The 22,371-nt window shown below is 35.1% G+C and overlaps 3 pseudogenes, 1 gene segment (V, D, J or C) and 1 further gene; 2 read left to right on the top strand and 3 right to left on the bottom strand.

Moving 5' to 3' along the window:
• The window catches only part of Igk (immunoglobulin kappa chain complex), a 3,171,119-nt gene that overhangs the window by 1,135,370 nt on the left and 2,013,378 nt on the right, over window positions 1-22,371 (bottom strand).
• On the top strand, window positions 3,575-4,090 carry Igkv4-56 (immunoglobulin kappa chain variable 4-56; annotated as a pseudogene). Its single transcript is given in 2 exon segments — window positions 3,575-3,620; window positions 3,788-4,090. Coding segments are annotated over 2 exon segments (349 nt in total).
• Igkv13-56-1 (immunoglobulin kappa chain variable 13-56-1) lies at window positions 9,933-10,141 on the bottom strand (annotated as a pseudogene). Its single transcript is given in 1 exon segment — window positions 9,933-10,141. A coding segment is annotated over 1 exon segment (209 nt).
• Window positions 14,885-15,410, top strand: Igkv4-57 (immunoglobulin kappa variable 4-57). The segment is given in 2 exon segments: window positions 14,885-14,933; window positions 15,108-15,410. Coding segments are annotated over 2 exon segments (352 nt in total).
• Window positions 21,276-21,648, bottom strand: Igkv13-57-1 (immunoglobulin kappa chain variable 13-57-1; annotated as a pseudogene). The gene is given in 2 exon segments: window positions 21,276-21,482; window positions 21,600-21,648. Coding segments are annotated over 2 exon segments (256 nt in total).

Here is a 22,371-nt window from a genome sequence, read left to right as displayed (position 1 = left end):
GATCGAGAATTGACAAATGGGACCTAATGAAACTCCAAAGTTTCTGCAAGGCAAAAGACACCTTCAATAAGACAAAATACCACCAACAGACTGGGAAAGGATCTTTACCTATCCTAAATCAGATAGGGGACTAATATCCAACATATATAAAGAACTCAAGAAGGTGGACTTCAGAATATCAAATAACCCCATTAAAAATGGGGATCAGAACTGAACAAAGAATCCTCACCTGAGGAATACCGAATGGCAGAGAAGCACCTGAAAAAATGTTCAACATCCTTAATCATGAGGGAAATGCAAATCAAAACAACCCTGAGATTCCACCTCACACCAGTCAGAATGGCTAAGATCAAAAATTAAGGTGACAGCAGATGCTGGCGTGGATGTGGAGAAAGAGGAACACTCCTCCATTGTTGGTGGGATTGCAGGCTTGTACAACCACTCTGGAAATCAGTCTGGCGGTTCCTCAGAAAATTGGACATAGTACTACTGGAGGATCCAGCAATACCTCTCCTGGGCATATATCCAGAAGATGCCCCAACTGGTAAGAAGGACACATGCTCCACTATGTTCATAACAGCCTTATTTATAATAGCCAGAAGCTGGAAAGAACCCAGATGCCCCTCAACAGAGGAATGGATACAGAAAATGTGGTACATCTACACAATGGAGTACTACTCAGCTATTAAAAAGAATGAACTTATGAAATTCCTAGCCAAATGGATGGACCTGGAGGGCATCATCCTTAGTGTGGTAACACATTCACAAAGGAACTCACACAATATGTACTCACTGATAAGTGAATATTAGCCCAAAACCTAGGATACCCAAGATATAAGCTACAATTTCCTAAACACATGAAACTCAAGAAAAATGAAGACTGAAGTGTGGACACTATGCCCCTCCTTAGAAGTGGGAACAAAACACCCTTGGAAGGAGTTACAGAGACAAAGTTTGGCACTGAGATGAAAGGATGGTCCATGTAGAGACTGCCATATCCAGGGATCCACCCCATAATCAGCATCCAAACGCTGACACCATTGCATACACTAGCAAGGTTTTATCGAAAGGACACAGATGTTGCTGTCTCTTGTGAGACTATGCCGGGGCCTAGCAAAAGCATATGTATCAAAAGATGGCCTAGTCGGCCATCACTGGAAAGAGAGGCCCATTGGACACACAAACTTTATATGCCCCAGTACAGGGGAACGCCAGGGCCAAAAAGGGGGAGTGGGTGGGTAGGGGAGTGGGTGGGTAGGGGAGTGGGGGTGGGTGGGTATGGGGAACTTTTGGTATAGCATTGGAAATGTAAATGAGCTAAATACCTAATGAAAAATGGAAAAAAAAAAGAAAAAAAAAAGAATCACCACATTTGTCATAGTACCTTTTGTTCTAAACATACTACTACTTGGCAAACAATACTGTAAATGTAGTATTTCCTCTATACTTCAAAATGGATATTTTACAACCCTGCCTTCACTTTGTCTATGTAACAGAAGATGGCAGCACAATCACATTTCTGTTTTTGTTGTTTGTTTAGGTTTTAAAAAAAAATATTAGATGTTTTCTTCATTTACATTTTAAATGCTATCTCAAATGTCCCCTATACCCCCCCTATCCTGCTCTCCTAGCCACCAACTTCCACTTCTTGTCCCTGGCGTTCCCGTGTCCTAGGGCACATAAAGTATGATAGACCAAGGGGCCTCTCTTCCCAATGATGGCCGACTAGGCCATCTTCTGTTACATATGCAGCTAGAGACATGAGCTCTGAGGGTACTGGTTAATTCATATTGTTGTTCCATCTATAGAGTTGCAGACCCCTTTAGCTCTTGGGTGCTTTCTCTAGCTCCTCCATTGGGGGCCCTGTATTCCATCCAATAGATGACTATGGACATCTACTTCTATATTTGCTAGGCACTGGCATAGTCTCAGAAGAGAAAGGTATGTCTGGCTTTTGTCAGCAAAATCTTTCTGGCATATGCAATAGTGTCTGCTGTTGGTTGTTGATTATGATCAACAAAACAAAAAGACTACCAATAGATTGGGAAAGAATTTTTACCAATCCTAAATCTGATAGGGCACAATCACACTTCCATTCAGTCACTAACACTAGCCCTAGAGCTGTAATTACATGAGATTATAAAACAACAATTACTCTTTTCCCACAACCTCAGCATCTGCATCACCTGCATTTTTTTTTAATTTTAGCCATTCTGAGTTGTGTGAGATGGAATCACAAGGTTGTTTTGATTTGCATTTCCTTGATGACTAAGGATATTGAGCAATTCCTTAGGTGCTTTTTAAATACTTGGTATTGCACTGTTGAGTATTCTTTGTTACGCTCTGTATCCAGTTTTTTAATAGGGTATTTGGTTCTCTGGAGTCTAACTTATTGAGTTCTTTGTATATATTTAATATTAGCCCTGTATCAGATATAGGATTGGTAAAGTTCTTTTCCCAATTTGTTGGTTGCCATATTGTCCTATTCACAGTGTCCTTTGCCTTACAAATGCTTTGCAATTTTATGATGTCCCATATGACAGTTCTTGATCTTAAGGCTTAAGCTATTGGTGTTATGATCAGGAAATTTCCCCCTGTGCTCATGTGCTCAAGACTCTTTCCTGCTTTGTCTTCTATTAGTTTCCGTGTATCTGGTTTTATGCATTGCTGATGGGATTGCAGACTGGTACAACCACTCTGGAAACCATTTGTATATCCTTAAATGGTGAAATATAAACCTATATTCATAAAAAAATAATAGATTTTTCTTTCTGTAGTAAACAGAATTAGAGTAGCAACTAGCTACTAAATACAAAGAAAGATGAAAATATGTGTTATTCAGAAAGAATCTAGCCATTTATTTAGAATAGTTTCCTTAGAAAGGCATACTTAATAAGTAACTTGATTTCAACAATTCTTAGGTCAGTATCTCTCAATCCATCTCAGTTGTTTTCATAATAGCTGACTAAAAAAAGGAAGAATTCTTTCATGAAGGGAGGAATGTGAAATCATTCTTAAGATCATGCTTCATCATGGCTATGCAGACTTTAACATTATAGGAAGATAATTAAAACTTTATGTAAGGTAAATTAAAACAATGTTTAAATAAATTGTTTTATTCACTTTTCAACACTATATTTTCCTTCTTCTCCTCCCAGTACCCACTCTTTCAAGTCCTTCCCCATTCACTCAGTCTTTGCTATAAGTAAAATATTTGATCAAGCTTAGACTTAAATTTGCAGACTTGGGGGCTGTCGATCTTTATAAATAAATGAGATTTATTTGTTAAGTGCTCTCAGATTCTCTCAGGTAATAAATATTACATGAATTAAACTGTTTCAGGGCACATGGAATTCTGAGAATGGTGATTATTCAGAGTAGTTTTAGATGAGTGCATCTTCATGAATCTCCAGCCCATATTCTCCCATGTGTTTATAAGTCAAGAACTGCCTAGAATATATCTTGATATTTGCATACTTCATTTTCAGTAACCACAAACATCTCACAGTTGTCTTAAAGCACAGTACTTATGAGAATAGCAGTAATTAGCTAGGGACCAAAATTCAAAGACAAAATGGATTTTCAGGTGCAGATTTTCAGCTTCCTGCTAATCAGCAGAGGTCAGGGAATTTGAGATCAGAATCCAACCAAAATTATTTTCCCTGGGGAATTTGAGTCTAAAATACATTTTTTTTCTTTTTCTTTCATCTGAATGTTGGGTGGTATAAAATTATTTTTGTATCTCTATTTTTACTAATCCCTCTCTCTCTATTTTGCTTTTTTCTAGTCATACTGTCCAGAGGACAAATTGTTCTCACCCAGTCTCCAGCAATCATGTCTGCATCTCCAGGGCAGAAAGTCACCATAACCTGCAGTGCCATCTCAAGTGTAAATTACATGCACTGGTACCAGCAGAAGCCAGGATCCTCCCCCAAACTCTGGATTTATGCAACATCCAAACTGGCTCTTGGAGTCCCTGCTTGCTTCAGTGGCAGTGGGTCTGGGACCTCTTACTCTCTCACAATCAGCAGCATGGTGGCTGAAGATGCCACCTCTTATTTCTGTCATCAGTGGAGTAGTTACCCACCCACACAGTGATACAGATTCGAACAAAAACCCTCTAACTCCTTAGGGTCTAGCTACTTCCTCCTAGAAATAAACTGTGGCCAGTGGTTTGATTGCAGAAGTCCACACAGGGTGTTCTGCTTTACAATGTCATTTGCATATTTAGATGAATGTCTCTATAATATTCCACTGTACTTCAGTGCTGTTCTCAAATAATCTACATTTCCAGTGTTTATTTATTCTCAATTTTTGTTCTGTTTGTTGAAGACAAGTGTGGCAGACTATTTTACTGATGGTCCCCATGCACCTTTACATCTATTTTCTGCTACTTTCACTGATTTTAGAATCTTCTTGGTTTGTGGTTTTTCTTCGGGATATTCATTTGCTCACATCACACTGCTTTTGTTATCCTACAAAAAGTAGTTCCATTCAAATATATTTTCTGATTTTTATTAGTACACATTCTTTTCTACTAATTTCTCCTCTTAATATATTTAAAATATTTTTCTCTCCAAATTAAAAATGAAAAACTACTGACAGGCATGTATATTTTCTTTCTATTCTCATGACAAGTAGTTGAAACACTCCACTAATAAAGAAACCAAGAAGGCAACAGAGAACTAATAAATGGACATTAATTTTTCTTATATCTATCAATTATCAATCTATCTATCTATCATCTATCTATCTATCTATCTATCTATCTATCTATCTATCTATCTATCTACCTGCCTTCCTGTCTGTCTATTAATCCATTTGTGTGTGTAACTTAACATGAGTAATTAACATCGTAAAGACATTTTAATATTCTAAATAGAGAAAGACAAATTATTTAAAATATTTGTGTTGCCAATTTTAAATTTACTTTACAGTTAAAATAAAATTTAATTTACACTTAATGATAACAGAAATAATTATGTAATAGTTTATTTTCAATTTTCCAATATAAGGTGAAATCCATCAGACACAGTTACCAGCCTCTCTTTCTCCATCCATAGAAGAAAGTGTCACACCATCATAAGGAAGTCAAGATATTAATGTGTATTTGGCACATTATTTATATAATTTGTCAAGCAACATTTTTCAGAATCAGTTGTTTGACTTTTAGTCCTAGCAAAGAAAAGACTTCATAAAGAGGATCATGGGTTTATGAGCAGCCCTAGCTGCACAGACGAACACTGCTTCAAGCAAAATCTATACACATCTAAACCAAAAGGGAAACACTTTTACATTTATGTGTTGCCAAACACTACATGAAATTTAGTGCTTGGCACTTTTTTCTGGTTAGTTCTATGCCTAATGTAGTTATTTGAATAAGAATAGACATCATAGTTTCATATATTTAAATATATTTCAAATATTTCTTAGTAAGAAAGCCTATTTGATTTGGAGACATGGACTTTCTGGAAAGTGTGTCACTGCATTAGACTCTGAGGTTTTAAAAGCCTAATCCAGGCCCAGTATTTCTACTTTCTGGTCAATTTGCTGATCCAGATTCCACTCTCTCATCTCTCATGTCTGTCTTGGTGCAGCCATGCTCCACAATATGAAGATAATGAACTAAACACTAAGCAGGTCCCAACTAAATGATTTCTTTGGGAATTTTTTTGTGGTTATAGTATCTCTCCAGAGCAATATAATACAACCAGAAAATCCAGTGATCTAGAAAGGTCACTAGAATATTTTGAATCATGAGGCATCGGTGAATCAGCAAGTCAGTTCTCCATTTACTCACTTGCTCTCATGTCTTCTAGAAGAATATTTGTCAGGATCATTTTCCCTTTCTATGATGTTCTATGGACATGCTTAATGATCAACCCTCCCATGAGATATAAAATCAGAAAAGATGGATTCAATGTTCTCTGAAATGTGTAGGAAGACATGGACAAGGAAACAGACTAGAAAAGCGCCCACAGAGATACTGTATACACCTAACTCAACCAACATCCCACCTTGAACTTGTAGGAAAATGTGGGGAAAATGGGTCAGAGTAGCTACATCATCAGTTTCAGGCAAGACTTGATGTCTTGTGAAGCACATAATCAACCGACCTTTGCATAAGAATCTCTATGCATCATGACCAAGCCTTTGGATATTAATAGTTTAGATTCTAGGGTTAACAATTTGCACAATTTTTCCCAATTATAATTATATGTCATTAGATCTATTAAAAACTACTGTTAGATAAATAAAACGAATTAGTGAGTGCTAATAAATATCCACCTTTATTTCATGAAGTAAGGTAATGTCATGTCTAAACTATGAAGCTAAAGATGAGGAGATTCTAATTTTCCTGTTTTGATGGAAATTTATAAACTATATTTTGATAGTTGTTTATTGTCTTTATTAAGTAGAATCACAAGGATGCCTAAGATACCCTAAGCCACTAATCAGAGGATGTATCATTATGTATGAGATACTTTGTTGGTTTTTGTATGTTTGGTTGGTTTGGTTGGCTTTTTTTTTGTTTTGGCTTTTGATTTTAAGGATAGAAGATTTAAGGAATGCTCAATTACCCTGGAATATCTGATTATTTTAATAAGCAGTAACTGTCACTCACTCATACAAACCCATGACACAAAATCACAGGTGTCTCTAAGAGTTTTCACTCTCATGTCGAGCATGAAGTCTATGTTAGCTTCCCTAGCCTATAGTCTCACATGGCTGGTGTCTTCTAAGAGTTTTATTTCTCCCATCATTTCTTCTACCATAAATTTGTCATATGAGTGTTTCATTTTCTTTTACAAGAAGACAGTTTATCAATTATATTTATACCATATGCAAAAATTTCTTGACACATATATAGTGGCCCATGACCAATGAATCCTAGTTATTTAATTCCATGCATGTTATTTGGCATATGAGTTTTGTCAAATAGTAGTTAGGGATTTTGACATGTAGAGTTCATATCGAAATGATATAGCGGAATTAATGCAATCATAATGGTTCGCCATGTACTAGGGATTGCAGACATATTCAGAAAAGGCCTGATAACAAACGAAATGCTGAGGGAAATTTTAGGGCTTTGAGTACAGAATATATAGGGCATCTTAAGGATGCAAAATTAGTATATTGATTACTCTGGCTCTCTGGAGGGACATAGTCCTTCTTAATCCTTGATTTTAGTTCAGTGAGATTATATTTTCACCTTAGGAACTTATCAACTAACTATTTCCTTATTTATTTGTAGACTTCATGTTTTCACCCATGTAAACTATGAAATTCTGTTGGTATTTTAATTGTATTACAAAAATACTGGTCTTATTTAACTTTAATGATTAACAACATTCTCTATTACTAACTAGATTCTAAATATGAATAGTGGGTTTTACCAGTTACGTAGCTGTCTTGTTCAATGTCAGTCTATTATTTCTAACACCCCTCATGTCTTCTTTGCAGATAAACCAACTCATCTCTTCCATTTTGATAACTTTCTGTTCCTATCATATTAGCTGTGGCCTTGCATGGTTGTCTTCCTCAAGCTTATTCACCATTGTCTCTTAGAGATTTGATGCTTATAGTTGTTGAACTTGTCTTGTGTGAACATTCATGAACAAAGTCCTCTAGAAAATCACTAGGATTCCAATGTAAATTCAAGCTTATACAATTTGTATTCCTTTTTGAAGATTAGTGTAAGGTTTGCATGAAGGTGTCAATGGGAAGTTGTTGCTCAGGGAGATCCAAATGTGGCATGATGTCAGTATCCCCTGCAGATGTACTTGGAGTAAATCTCCATGTTTTTATTTTTAAAGCATAAATGCCCAAGGCTTCACCTGAGAGTTTCTATAGCATTTGACATCTTATTAATAATCCTCAATGATGAAGAGGAAGAAACTCTTGATTGAGTTCTTTCCTCTTGATTCTGTCATCTGCTCTGCAAGGTTGGACCTTAAAAGTGTATACCCATTTTGGAGCTATTTTTTGTTTTAATTCCAGTCCCAATACTGCTCATGTACTAGAGTTTCATGTGAATAAGAAGAAGGCACCAAAAAGATTCAATTCCAAAAATTAATATTAGGATATGTATTCTGCCAAGAGGGGAATATTAGGTTGAAATTATAATGGATTATTTGAAATACATCTAACAACTTTTCATAATGAACTCAATTTCTTTTCTTTATAAAGACAACTTCACTTATACAACCTACTTAAATAAATACTCAAAAGTTGCCTGTATAATATGTTCAATAAGTAATTATGCAAAAATACACCCAAGGAACATTCAATATTATGTAAAAATCTAAAGAAAATAATCAAGATTTTGGATTGTTGTACTACACTTTTTATCACCTGCAGAATGATGTCTAGCAAGCAGTTGCCCGAAATTCTAATCACATAACTACATAAAAGGTGAAAACAGAAATAAATTAGAGGATTCCTTTCTAGCCGATACAAAACATGTATTCTTTTGGATACATTTGTATATAACCTTGAGTTTCTAATAACTTCTGGTAGTATGAGATATGAATAATTGAAAATTCATTTTTCCCTTAAGAATCCCTATTACCTGAACATAGTAAGTAAGTGTGAATTATTCATATCACCAACCTGTATGACTAGTTTTCTGTGAATTGAGCTTACATTTTTATATCATAAACATGCAATGGATTTGTTACTTTGTCCTGGCATCTATACTTTATTCACCACTAAAATAATGACCATCTGAAAGGATTCTTTTAAGTACGTTCCAGTGTTTTCTTCTTGTTCTGCTAATTAGATGAGTTAGAAACCAAGATACTCCTTCTGAATCCATATGTGGAAACAAAATCACAACTATGTAGACATCCTTAGCTTACCTATGAGAAAATTTAGTTAACTATAAAAGAGCCCACAAGAGCAGCAAATCTAGACTGTTACTCTTTACTTGGTTCTTTCTGTTGTGCCAGAAAATTTCTGAATTTCTGTGGCAGTAGATTTCTGAATGAAGCTCAGCTCACATATGTCTAGTGAAAAAGTACAATGATGAGTTTAGGGTTATAAAATATCAGTATGAATACTCTCTAATTGTGAATACTTGGCACCAGAAACTTCAATTTTGTTGTAGACCAAATTTTGAACATTGTAAAAATTAAAAAGAGAGAGTAAGATTAAGGAAAAGCAAATTTGAAAACAATACTCATTAGAATATTTAGCTCGGGCCACTTCATTTGCAGCGCCTACATCTGATTGGTTAACTTCTCTCTCCTCTGATTGGTTAATTTCTCTCTCATCTGATTGGTTAACTTGTCTCTCATCTGATTGGTTAATTTTGGTTAATTCTCAAAACCTCATCTTGGCAAAAAATAACCCACTTTACTGCCTATGTATACGTGGTGGCCAGCAGTAGCCAGCGACACCCTGAAACAGCACGTGTGGCTTCCCACACTTATTCAAGCATGTACCAAGGCATATTAGAAAATCTCAGTATTTATTAACACTATTGGCTTCATTCATGGTATAGTGAGATTACTAACAAATTCTAGCTAGAGAGGCCTTGCCTCATTGCAAATCAACAAGTATATATCTTCGTGTGGAATCAATATTTATATTCACCTACAAAAGAGTTCACCCAGCACACAGTTATTCCATGGCAGTTTTACATTCATTATTAGAAAAGTAGGCTAAATGACATTTATTCCATCCCTCTACAGCCTGGACATCACAATCTAGTATTCTTAAATAAAAGCTTCCATTATTTCATAATCCCAGAATTTCAAGAAAATTCACAGAACAGGGAATCTTAGGCATAACCACAAGCCATCTAATTTATAGCATTTGTGTTTCATTAGAGAGAACACAACCCATTTTATTACTATTGATTTTTATTTCTAAAGGTGTCCATTTACTAGGACAGATGAAAAATAGAAAAGAATATGAAACTACAAAATGATCCATAACTTCTAACCCTTGAAGGAACTGCTGATTTAAACCTGAATGTGTGGTATATGAGGAGTTTAGGAACATGCCTTTGTTCTGCTGATATCAAGCTAATGATATAGTAATCTCCTAACTTGTCATGAAATTAATGGTGACTCTCTCCTCTACATATGCAGATGAGTAGGATGGGGATTGGGTCAACTTGACAGTCACTTTTAGTACTAGAGAATATTCTTATATTCTCTAATACTAAAGGTTCTGGATTTCCAGAAACCATTATAATACTAATTGCTCAGTATAGATTGAGTCCCGGAGGTGAACATGACATATAGATCAGGATTTTGACTGCCATGATCTTGCAGATAATCACTGCTTCTTGATTTCAAGACTGCTATAGCCACTTTGTGTCCAGAGGAGTTCATTTCAAAGCTCTCCTATTTTCCGAGTTTTACATTTAATCTGCACCTATTCCATGATATTTTCTGAGACTTGAGATAGAGATATAAGCTTGATGTTCCATATTAACTTAAGCACTCAGGTCTGAGTGTGTCATCATTCTGAATTGTCATGTATTTCCCCATTGACTTCTGGTTAATGGAAAAACAAGCTTCAGTAACCAAAGTAGACAAGTAATAGAGAAACCAAATGACTGGACATTTGTATGATTACATGATTTTTCAATTACCAGAGAGTATTCATGTATTATAAAATGTAGTCTCACCATAGAATGGTTGATTTATCCAACTTTAGTCTCTTATTAGCAGTTACTTTGTCCATAGTAACTTGATTCTGTCATGTTCTGTGTCCAAAATGTGTCTTCTATTCATCAATACAGTCCTACTATCAAGTTTAATTGAGAATCTAAGATCAGTTGCAATAGCCTGTATTATTTTGATGTCTCCATATTCAGATATTTTACTAGGAAGACAGATTATATCAGGTACATCATAGCAGCCTGAGAAGCTGGAGAATCCTTAGGAACCTTCCATCAGAAGAAACTCAGAAAATCACTTTCCTTATTACTAATGTCCTTTGAGGTAAAAAAGAAGAAAACACAGATTGTGAATACAGTCCTGTTTTACTGATCATCCAGGGGTTCTATTCTAGTTAACAGTGTTATTTTGCCTACTCTCAGAATTTCCACAGTTACACCATAATTCTTTTAGGGTGGAATACTGTGAAGAATTACCATTTCAGCGTTTACATGTATTCAGGAGTCATCCTTGTTCATGTCTTGTTTATGCATCAGCCATTAGACCACCTGAATGCAGCTCCTCTGGTGTTTCTAGGAGACACAGTCTGCCTTAGGGTTTTCCTTCTCTGAACAGACATCATGACCAAGGCAGGTCTTATAAGGACAACATTTATTTGGGCCTGGCTTGCAGGTTCCGAGGTTCAGTCTATTATCATCAAGGCAGTAACATGGCAGCATCCAGGCAGGCATGGTTTGGGAGGAACTGAAAGTTCTACTTCTTCATTTGAAAGCTGCTAGCAGAATACTGGATTCAAGGAATCTAAGATGAAGGCCTTAAAGCCATACCCACAATGTCCCACCTACTCCAACAAGGTCACACCTTATAGTGCCACTTTCTGGGCTGAGCATATACAAACCATCACACTATCTAAGAGCAAATCTCAAGTTTCTCTGTCTCTTAAAATATTTCTACCCACTCTGCAATGATTTCCTGGGAAATAGGTGCAGAAAGTGTGTTGTAGTTGGATTATTTAGGACTGGTCAACACATAATCTCCTGATATCTGCATTTTGATAATTTATGGAGTATTTTTGTAATGATTTCCGTCTGTTGCAAAGGGAATTGCATATAAAATATCTAAACTATATGAATTAAACAAATTTTATTTATGTATGAATAGAGGTAATAAGAAGCCACAAATCAGAGAAAGAGCAAGGAGTATACGTGGATTTGTATGAATGTAGGAAAAAGTAGTGGCAAACAGTGTGTAGCTATGTTATGATTTTAAACGGTAAGAAAATGAATATAATTTATCTCAACCTATTTCTTCCACCTAATTCAAGACCAAAGAGATGACAAAACTTACCAAAATAAGAAATGAGATAGATATTTCAATAAGAAAAAGGTGCAATTATTGTGCACTATAACCCCCTTTTGGCAACCTGTCCCTCCTCTAAGAATTGAAAAGTAGAACCTATCCAGGTGGGGAATCTCAGTGAGGCCTGTACAGTTCAGATGGTGTTGAAATTATAGAGATATTCAATATAATGTATCTTAATATACTAATACTATATTTTTTAGTCCAGTTAAGCAAAATTTTCCATTTATAAGGTTACCAAATTACTGCATTTTTCAATGGAAACATGAATTCAAATTGCAAGTATTTAACATTTTCTATACCATTGTATGTGGTATCACTACTCCTCCTTGATTCTGAGCAGTAGCAACAATCTATGAGCCTAAAGTAGCCACATGATTGCAAGAATACCTCATAATGTGCCTTCAACTTAAAACATCATGGGATATTCTACAGTTTGTTATATTATAGTTTAATATAAAATGGCTTTATACCATCAAGTTCTATGTTATTGTATCTTTTTGTAATCTCACTATATCTCAGAGAACATTTTATATCTCTGTTTTTTCATTTCATGAAGTCATGAAATTTGGTATAAGTGTGAATGTGCCTATGTGAACACTAATTTATTTATGTTTGTAACGATTGGAAATAAAGAATCACCACATTTGTCATTGTAATTTTTTTGTTCTAAACATACTACTACTTGGTTAACAGTACTGTAAATGTAGTATTTCCTCTAGCTCAAAATGGATATTTTACAGCCCTACCTTCACTTTGGCTATCTTAGCAGTAGATGGCAGCACAATCACATTTTTGTTTTTGTTTGTCTGCTTGTTTGGCTTTTTAAAAAAAATTATTTGATATTTTCTTCATTTACATTTCAAATGCTATCCCAAAAGTTCCCTATACCCCCTGCATCCTGCTCTCCTACCCACCAACTCCCACTTCTTGACCCTGGCGTTCCCCTGTCCTAGGGCATATAAAGTTTACCAAGGGGCCTCTCTTCCCAATGATGGCCGACTAGGCCATCTTCTGCTACATATGAGCTAGATACACGAGCTCTTGGGATCTGGTTAGTTCATATTGTTGTACCGTCTATAGGGTTGCAGACCCCTTCAGCTCTTGGGTACTTTCTCTAGCTCCTCAATTGGATGCCCTGTGTTCTATCCAATAGTTGACTGTGGGGATCTACTCCTATATTTGCCAGGCATTGGCATAGCCTCACAAGAGAAAGCTATGTCAGGTTTTGTTAGCAAAATCTTGCTGGCATATGCAATAGTGTCTGCTTTTGGTTGCTGATTATGATCAATAAAACAAAAAGACCACCAATAGATTGGGAAATAATTTTTACCAATCCTAAATCTGATAGGGCACAATCACACTTCCATTCAGTCACTAACACCAGCCCTAGAGCTGTAATTACATGAGATTACAAAACAAGAATTACTCTTTTTCCCACAACCTCACCAGCATTTGCATCACCTGCATTTTTTTTTTTTTATTTTAGCCATTCTGAGTTGTATGAGATGGAATCACAGGGTTGTTTTGATTTGCATTTCCCTGATGACTAAGGATGTTGAGCAATTCCTTAGGTGCTTTTTAAATATTTGGTATTGCTCAGTTGAGTATTCTTTGTTAAGCTGTGTATACAGTTTTTAAATAGGGTATTTGGTTCTCTGGAGTCTAACTTACTGAGTTCTTTGTATATATATAATATTAGCCCTGTATCAGATATATGATTGGTAAAGTTCTTTTCCCAACCTGTTGGTTTCCATATTGTCCTATTGACAGTGTCCTTTGCCTTATACAATTTTTGCAATTTTATGATGTCCCACATGCCAGTTTTTTATATTAAGGCATAAGCTGTTGGTGCTCTGTTCAGGAAATTTCCCCCTGTGCTCATGGGCTCAAGAATCTTTTCCACTTTCTCTTCTATTAGTTCCGTGTATCTGGTTTTATGCATTGCTGATGTGATTGCAGGCTGGTACAACCATTCTGAAAATCACTTTTGTATCCTTAAATGGTGAAATACAAAGCCCATATTCCCAAAAATAAAACAAAGTAGAAGAGTTTTCTTTCTGTAGTAAACAGAATAAGAGTAGCAACTAGCTACTAAATACAATGAAAGATGAAAATATGTGTTATTCAAAAAGAAGCTAGCTATTTATTTAGAAAAGTTTCCTTAGAAAGGCATACTTAATAAGTAACTTGATTTCATCAATTCTTAGGTCAGTATCTCTCAATACATCTATCTATTCACAGAGTCTCTCAGTTGTTTTTCATAATAGTTGATTACAAGATGGAAGAAATCTTTCATGAAGAGAGGAATGAGAAATCATTCCTACGATCTAGAGACATAGTAATGTTTCATCATGGCTATGCAGAATTTAACATTATAGGAAGATAATAAAAACTTTATCTAAGGTAAATTAAAACAATGTTTAAATAAATTGTTTTATTCATTTTTCAACACTATATTTTCCTCCTTCTCCTACCAGTACCCACTCTTTCAAGTCCTTCCCCATTCCCTCAGTCTTTGTTATAAGTAAAATATTTGATCAAACTTAGACTTAAATTTGCAGACTCGGGGGCTGTTGATCTATATAAATAAATTTTTTTGAAAAGTGCTCTCAGATTCTCACAGATAATAAATAGAACATGAATTAAAGAGTTTCAGGGCACATGAATTACTGAGAATGGTGATTATTCAGAGTAGTTTTAGATGAGTGCATCTTCATGAACCTACAGCCCATATTCTCCCATGTGTTTATAAGCCAAGAACTGCCTAGAATATATCTTGATATTTGCATACTTCATTTTCAGTAACCACAAATATCTCACAGTTGTCTTAAAGCAAAGTACTTATGAGAATAGCAGTAATTAGCTAGGGACCAAAATTCAAAGACAAAATGCATTTTCAAGTGCAGATTTTCAGCTTCCTGCTAATCAGTGCCTCAGGTAACAGAGGGCAGGGAATTTGAGATCAGAATCCAACCAAAATTCTTTTCCCTGGGGAATTTGAGTCTAAAATACACTTTTTCTTTTTCTTTCATCTGAATGTTGGGTGGTATAAAATTATTTTTGTATCTCTATTTTTACTAATCCCCCTCTCTCTATTTTGCTTTTTCCTAGTCATAATGTCCAGAGGACAAATTGTTCTCACCCAGTCTCCAGCAATCATGTCTGCATCTCCAGGGGAGAAGGTCACCATAACCTGCAGTGCCAGCTCAAGTGTAAGTTACATGCACTGGTTCCAGCAGAAGCCAGGCACTTCTCCCAAACTCTGGATTTATAGCACATCCAACCTGGCTTCTGGAGTCCCTGCTCGCTTCAGTGGCAGTGGATCTGGGACCTCTTACTCTCTCACAATCAGCCGAATGGAGGCTGAAGATGCTGCCACTTATTACTGCCAGCAAAGGAGTAGTTACCCACCCACACAGTGCTATAGACTGGAACAAAAACCCTCTAAGTCCTTAGGGTCTAGCTACTTCCTCCTAGAAATAAACTGTGGCCAGTGGTTTGATTGCAGTAGTCCACACAGGGTGTTCTGCTTTACAATGTCATTTGCATATTTAGATGAATGTCTCTATAATATTCCACTGTACTTCAGTGCTGTTCTCAAATAATCTACATTTCCAGTGTTTATTTATTCTCAATTTTTGTTCTGTTTGTTGAAGACAAGTGTGGCAGACTATTTTACTGGTGGTTCCCATGAACCTTCACATCTATTTTCTGCTACTTTCACTGATTTTAGAATCTTCTTGGTTTGTGGTTTTTCTTCAGGATATTCATTTGCTCACATCACACTGCTTTTGTTATCCTACAAAAAGTAGTATCCATCCTAATATATTTTCTGGTTTTTATTAGTACACCTTCTTTTCCACTAAATTGTCCTCTTAATATGTGCTTAAATATTTTTCTCTGCAAATTAAAAATGAAAAATTAATGACAGGCATGTATATTTTCTTTCTTTTCTCATTACAAGTAATTGGAACACTCCACTAATAAAGAAACCTGGAAGGCAACAGAGAACTAATAAATGAACATTAATTTTTCTTATATCTATCATATATCTATCTATCAATCTATTTATCTGGCTGTCTATGAATTCATTTGTGTGTGTGTACCTTAATATGAATAATTAAATTCATAAAGACATTTTAATATTCTAAATAAAGACAAATTATTTAAAATATTTGTGTAGTCATATTTAAATTTAATAAATATCCACCTTTATTTCATGAAGTAAAGTAATGTCATGTCTAAACTATGCAGCTAAAGATGAGGAGATTCTAATTTTCCTGTTTTGATGGAAACTTATAAACTATATTTTGATAGTTGTTTATTGTCTTCATGAATTAGAATCACAAGGACGCCTAAGATACCCTAAGGCACCAATCAGAGGATGTATCATGATGTATGAGATACTTTGTTGGTTTTTGTATGTTTGGTTGGTTTAATTTTGGTTTTGGCTTTTGATTTTAAGGATAGAAGATTTAAGGAATGCTCAATTACCCTGGAATATCTGATTATTTTAATAAGCAGTAACTCTCACACACACCTACAACCACATGACACAAAATCACCGGTTTCTCTAAGAATTTTCACTTTCATGTGGAGCATGAAGTTTATGTTACACATACAATCAGCTTCCCTAGCAATTAGTCTCCCAAAGGTGGTGTCACTAAGTGTTTTATTTCTCCAATCATTTCTTCTATCATAAATTTGCCATATGAGAATCATTTCCTTTTACAAAAAGACAGTTTATCAATTATATTTATAACATGTGCAAAAATTTCTTGACAAATATATAGTGGCCCGTGACCAATGAATCCTAGTTATTTAATTCCATGCATGTTATTTGGCATATGAGTTTTGTCAAATAGTAGTTAGGGATTTTGATATGTAGAGTTCATATTGAAATGATATATTGGAATTAATGCAATCATAATGGTTTACCATTCACTAGGGATTACAGTCATATTCAGAAAAGGCCTGATAACAATGGAAATGCTGAGGGAAAGATTAGGGCTTTGAGTACAGAATATATAGGGCATCTTAAGGATGCAAAATTAGTATATTGATTATTCACTTTGTCTCTCTGGAGGGACATAGTCCTTCTGAATCCTTGATTTTAGCTCAGTGAAATTATATTTTCACCTTAGGAACTTATCAACTAACTACTTAGTTATTTATTTGTAGACTTTTGTTTTTACCAATGTAAACTATGAATTTCTGTTGGTATTTTAATTGTATTACAAAATACTGGTATCATTTAACTTCAATGATTAACAACATTCTCTATTACTAACTAGATTCTAAATATAAATAGTGAGTTTTACCAGTTACGTAGCTATCTTGTTCAATATCAGAATATTATTTCTAACACCCCTTATGTCTCCCTTGCAGATAAACCCACTCATCTCTTCCATTTTGATAACTTTCTGTTCCCATTATTTTACCTGTGGTCCTGCATGGTTCTCTTCCTCAAGCTTACTCACCATTATCTCTTAGAGATTTGATGCTCATCGTTTTTGAACTCGTCTTGTGTGATCTTTCATGAACAAAGTCCTCTAGAAAATCATAAGGATTCCAATGTACATTCAAACTTATGATACATTTTGTATTCCTTTTTGCGGATCAGTGTAAGTTTTGCATGAAGGTGTCACTGGGAAGTTGTTGCTCAGGGAGATCCAAATGTGGCATGATGACGAATGACAGTGTCCTATGCAGTTGTACCTGGAGTAAATCTCCATTTTTTTATTTGTAAAGCATAAATGCCCAAGGGTTCACCTGAGAGTCTCTATAGGCTTTGACATCTTATTAATAATCCTCAATGATGACAAGGAAGAAAATCTTGATTTGAATTATTTCCTCTTGACTCTCATCTTCTCTGCAAGGTTGGACGTTAAAAGTGGACACCAATTTTGGAGTTCTTTTTTTGTTTTTCTTCCACTCGAGGTCCTGCTCATATACTAGAGTTTCATATGAATATAAAGAAGGCACCAAAAAGATTCAATTTCAAAAATTAATATAAGGATAAGTATTCTGCCAAGAGGGGAATACTAGTTTGAAGTGTAATGGATTGTTTGAAATACATCCAACAACTTTTCATAATTAACTCAATTGCTTTTCTTTATAAAGAAAACCTTACTTAGGATTACTTAAATGAATACTCAAAATTTGCCTGTATAATATGTTCAATAAATAATTATGCAAAAATAAACCCAAGGAACTTTCAATATTATTTAAAAATATAAGTGAAAATAGTCATTTTTGGATTGTTGTACTACACTTGTTATCACCCGCAGAATGATGTCTAACGAGCAGTTGCCCAAAATTCTAATCACATAACTACATAAAAGATGAAAACAGAAATAAATTACAGGGTTCCTTTCTAGCCATAACATAACATGTATTCTTTTGGAAGATTTTTTCCATTTGCACATAACCTTTAGTTTCTAATAACTTATGGTAATATGAGATATGAATAATTGAATATTCATGGTCCCCTAGAGAATCCCTAGTACCTGAACATAGTAAGCAAGTGTGACTTATTCATATCACCAGCCTGTATAACTGTTTTCTGTGAATTGCCCTTACAGTTCTATGTCATATACACACAATGGATTTGTTACTTTGTCCTGGCATCTATACTTTATTCACCACTAAAATAATGACCATCTGAAAGGATTCTTTTAAGTACGTCCCAGTGTTTTCTCCTGTTCTGCTATTTAGATGAGTTAGAAACCAAGATATTCTTTCTGAATCAATATGTGGAAAGAAAAACACTACTATGTAGACTTCCTTAGCTTACCTATGAGAAAATCAGGTTAAATGTAAAAGAGTCCACAAGAGCAGCAAATCTACAGTGTTTCTCTTTACCTGGTTCTTTCTGGTGGGCCAAATTTTGGTAGTAGACTTCGGAATAAAGCTCAGCCCACATATATCTTGTGAAAAAGTACAATGATGAGTTTAAGGTTATAAAATGTCAGTATGAATACTCATTTAATTGTGAATACTGGGCACCAGAAACTTCAATTTTTTTGTACACAAAAATTTGAATATTGTAAAAATTAAAAAGAGGGAGTAAGATTAAGGAAAAGCAAATTTAAAAACAAAGCTCATTAGAATATTTAGCTCGGGCCAGGCATGATGGCACACACCTTTAATGCCAGCACTTGAGAGGCAGAGGCAGGTGGATTTCTGAGTTCGAGGCCAGCCTGGTCATGAAAAAAAAAAAGAAAGAAAGAAAGAAAGAAAGAAAGAAAGAAAGAAAGAAAGAAAGAAAGAAAGAAAGAAAGAAGCAAACAAACAAACAAAAAAGAGAATATTTAGCTCAAAGGAAAAAACATGGAAGGTATTCATCACGAGATGGAACATTGACAATATACATCACTTTGTAACTGGCTCTGAATGATCTTTGATGCAAAACTATTAGGATAAACATAATGTTTAAAAGGCTTTGTATTATGTACAATCTCCTCCAGTCTGCACTCTGCAACTTAAAATATTTTATCAAGTCAAAATGTTTCAAGTGTGACTATGACATGCATTCAAAGGAAGGATAAATTCTCAGGGTTTTTGTTTGTGAATTTATTCTTCAAATGTCCTTAAATATGTTGCTCATTAGTGTGACCTTATGTCTCTAATATTTGTTCACTAAAATGATCCTGGAATTCATTATTACAATTAACTCTGAGTATTAATGGTGAGCTGTAGTTCAGTCATACGACCAACCAGTTTCATTCATTTCCCATTATAAACTATTTTGACATACACACTAGAGAAAGTGTTATTCATCCCATTTAATAATACAGTGAAGAAGGGTGGAAACATACAGTGTCTTCTTATAACAACCTAATTTCTGTTCTAACTTTTTTTTTTTTTGCATAGTTACCCTTAGGGATTCCATACTTCTTACAGTTAATACTCTTGCCTCCCCAGAGGCCCAACAGACTGCCTTGAGTAGAATAGACCTCTCAAAACAACAGAAGATTTTTTTATTTCATCTCTGTGGTCTTTGTTCCTATTTAGCTCACAGGAGACTGAAAAAAAGGGATAAAGGACTTCTTGAGTCTCCCTCTCCTACAAGATGCCTAAAGGATAACAGTAAATTATGTACATCTATTAATGTCCTGAGAATTCTTTATCCAGGAAAAAAAACAACTCTTCTCCTAAAATTATTTTCATTTAAATTTATAATTCAAACATACACACAAACAAACACACACACACAGAAAAACATGTGGACACATACAAACATACATAATCAATGCACAGACACATACATACACACAAACCATATATCCTAAATAGCACTATTGTTATATGGTAGATATGAAAAAGAGCAATGCCTTAATCTAGTGTTCTGATACCTTGGCTGTGTATAATGGGAATAAAACAAAACTGTCAAAAGAATAGATTCATTACATTTATTAAACAAGGGTTCTTATTCAAGCATGTGCCAAGGAATATTAGGAAATCTCAGTATTTAATAACACTATTGGCTTCATTTATGGTGTTCTGAGATTAGTATCTTAAGCCCTAGCTAGAGAGGCCTTACCTCATTGGAAATCAACAGGTATATATCTACATGGCAGACTGCAATAACAAAATCTCTCAGGGCATTGGCATATACACATGGCATAAAGACGTATACATCGGTAAATAAAAAACTAAGTTCAAAGTAAGTTTTCTCTTACGAGCTTATGATGGTTGGTCTCACTACAATGTGGAATAAATGTTTATATTCACCTACAAAAGCACTCACCCAACACTCAGTTATTTCATGGCAGTTTTACATTCATTATTAGAAAAGTAGACTAAATTATATTTATTCCATTTCTCTGTAGCCTGGACATCACAATCTCATATTTTTTTTTGCATCATTTTTTTCCATTTTTATTAGGTATTTAGCTCATTTACATTTCCAATGCTATACCAAAAGTCCCCCATACCCACCCACCCCCACTCCCCTACCCACCCACTCCCCCTTTTGGCCCTGGCATTCCCCTGTACTGGGGCATATAAAGTTTGCATGTCCAATGGGCCTCTCTAGCTGCATATGTAACAATCTCATATTCTTAAAGAAAAGCATCCATTATTTCATGATCCCAGAATTTCATGAAAATTCACAGAACAGGGAGCCTTAGGCATAACCACAACCCATCTAATGTATAATATTTGTCTATCATTTGAGAGAACACAACCCCTATTTTATTAGTATTGGTTTTGTTCTAAAGGTGTCCATCTACTAAGACAGATGAAAAAATAGAAAAGAATATGAAACTACAAAATGATCCACGACTTCTAACCCTTGAAGGAACCCCTGATTTCAACCTGAATGTGTGGTATAAGAGGAGTTTAGGAGCATTCCTTGGTTTCTGCTGATATCAAGCTAATGATATAGTAAACTCCTAACTTGTCATGCAATTAATGGTGACTCTTGTACATATGCAGATGAGTAGGATGGGGATTGGGTCAACTTGATGCCAAATATTGTGCTTGTAATTGGAATCGTATAAACAATATACTTGTTTAATCAAGACAAAAATGACTTCTCTGAAGTTCCAAGTCATGATTGCAAATGGATAAAGAATACCCATAGTCATCCTTCAATACCTGGGATCCAAATCAGCAAGAACACCAAAAACTGGGAGGGAGTCTTTATGGCTGTACTGTGACCAGACATTGATTGACTCCTAGATAGGGTACAACAAGACTAACAAAAAGTTCCAAGTGAGAATAGTGGACCAAACCAAATAATCAGGGACTGGGAAGGGCTAAGTTTTCTTAGATACTCAACTGTGCTGTGCCTGCGTCTCCCATAATAGAACAGAATATTGAAAAATTTGCTGCCAATAATTTTTGCCAAATGGCAGACCTCATTATAAAAGATTATTTGATACATTTTCAGCATTGCAATAGATATTGGCACTGGTGATATTTCATTTTCTCCTTTAGATGAGTAGCATGAAGAGAACAACTGTTTGCAACTTGAACTCTTACTCTCAAATGTTTATACTTATATCACTTCTATCAGGAGGATGTCAGTTCACTTATTCGACCAAATAAGTCATGGGGGGTTGGAGACTGTCTTTTACCAAGTATGCACTTAACCAACCTAGCCATTTGAATATCCCGACAGTTAATTTTCATTTTTAATTGTATGTCATTTGTTGAACCACCTTGGGAAAATGTACAGGTTTTATTCTTACTAAACCACTCAATAGACTAAAACGTATTTCTGGTTTTGAGTTTTTACTTCTGTTCAAAACATCTTTTCTGCCCCTTACTAATATTTTCCAAAGTTCCTTAGTATGTGGAACAAGTAGTGACACTGGTGACCTCAACAAATTATGATGGCCCTGAATTCAGCAACCACAACTCACTT

Source organism: Mus musculus, chromosome 6 (genome assembly GCF_000001635.26).
Source record: "Mus musculus strain C57BL/6J chromosome 6, GRCm38.p6 C57BL/6J".
In the NCBI taxonomy this organism is placed as follows: domain Eukaryota; kingdom Metazoa; phylum Chordata; class Mammalia; order Rodentia; family Muridae; genus Mus; species Mus musculus.
The sequence above is the reverse complement of the archived record's forward strand: the minus strand, read 5'-3'. Positions and strand labels throughout refer to the sequence as shown.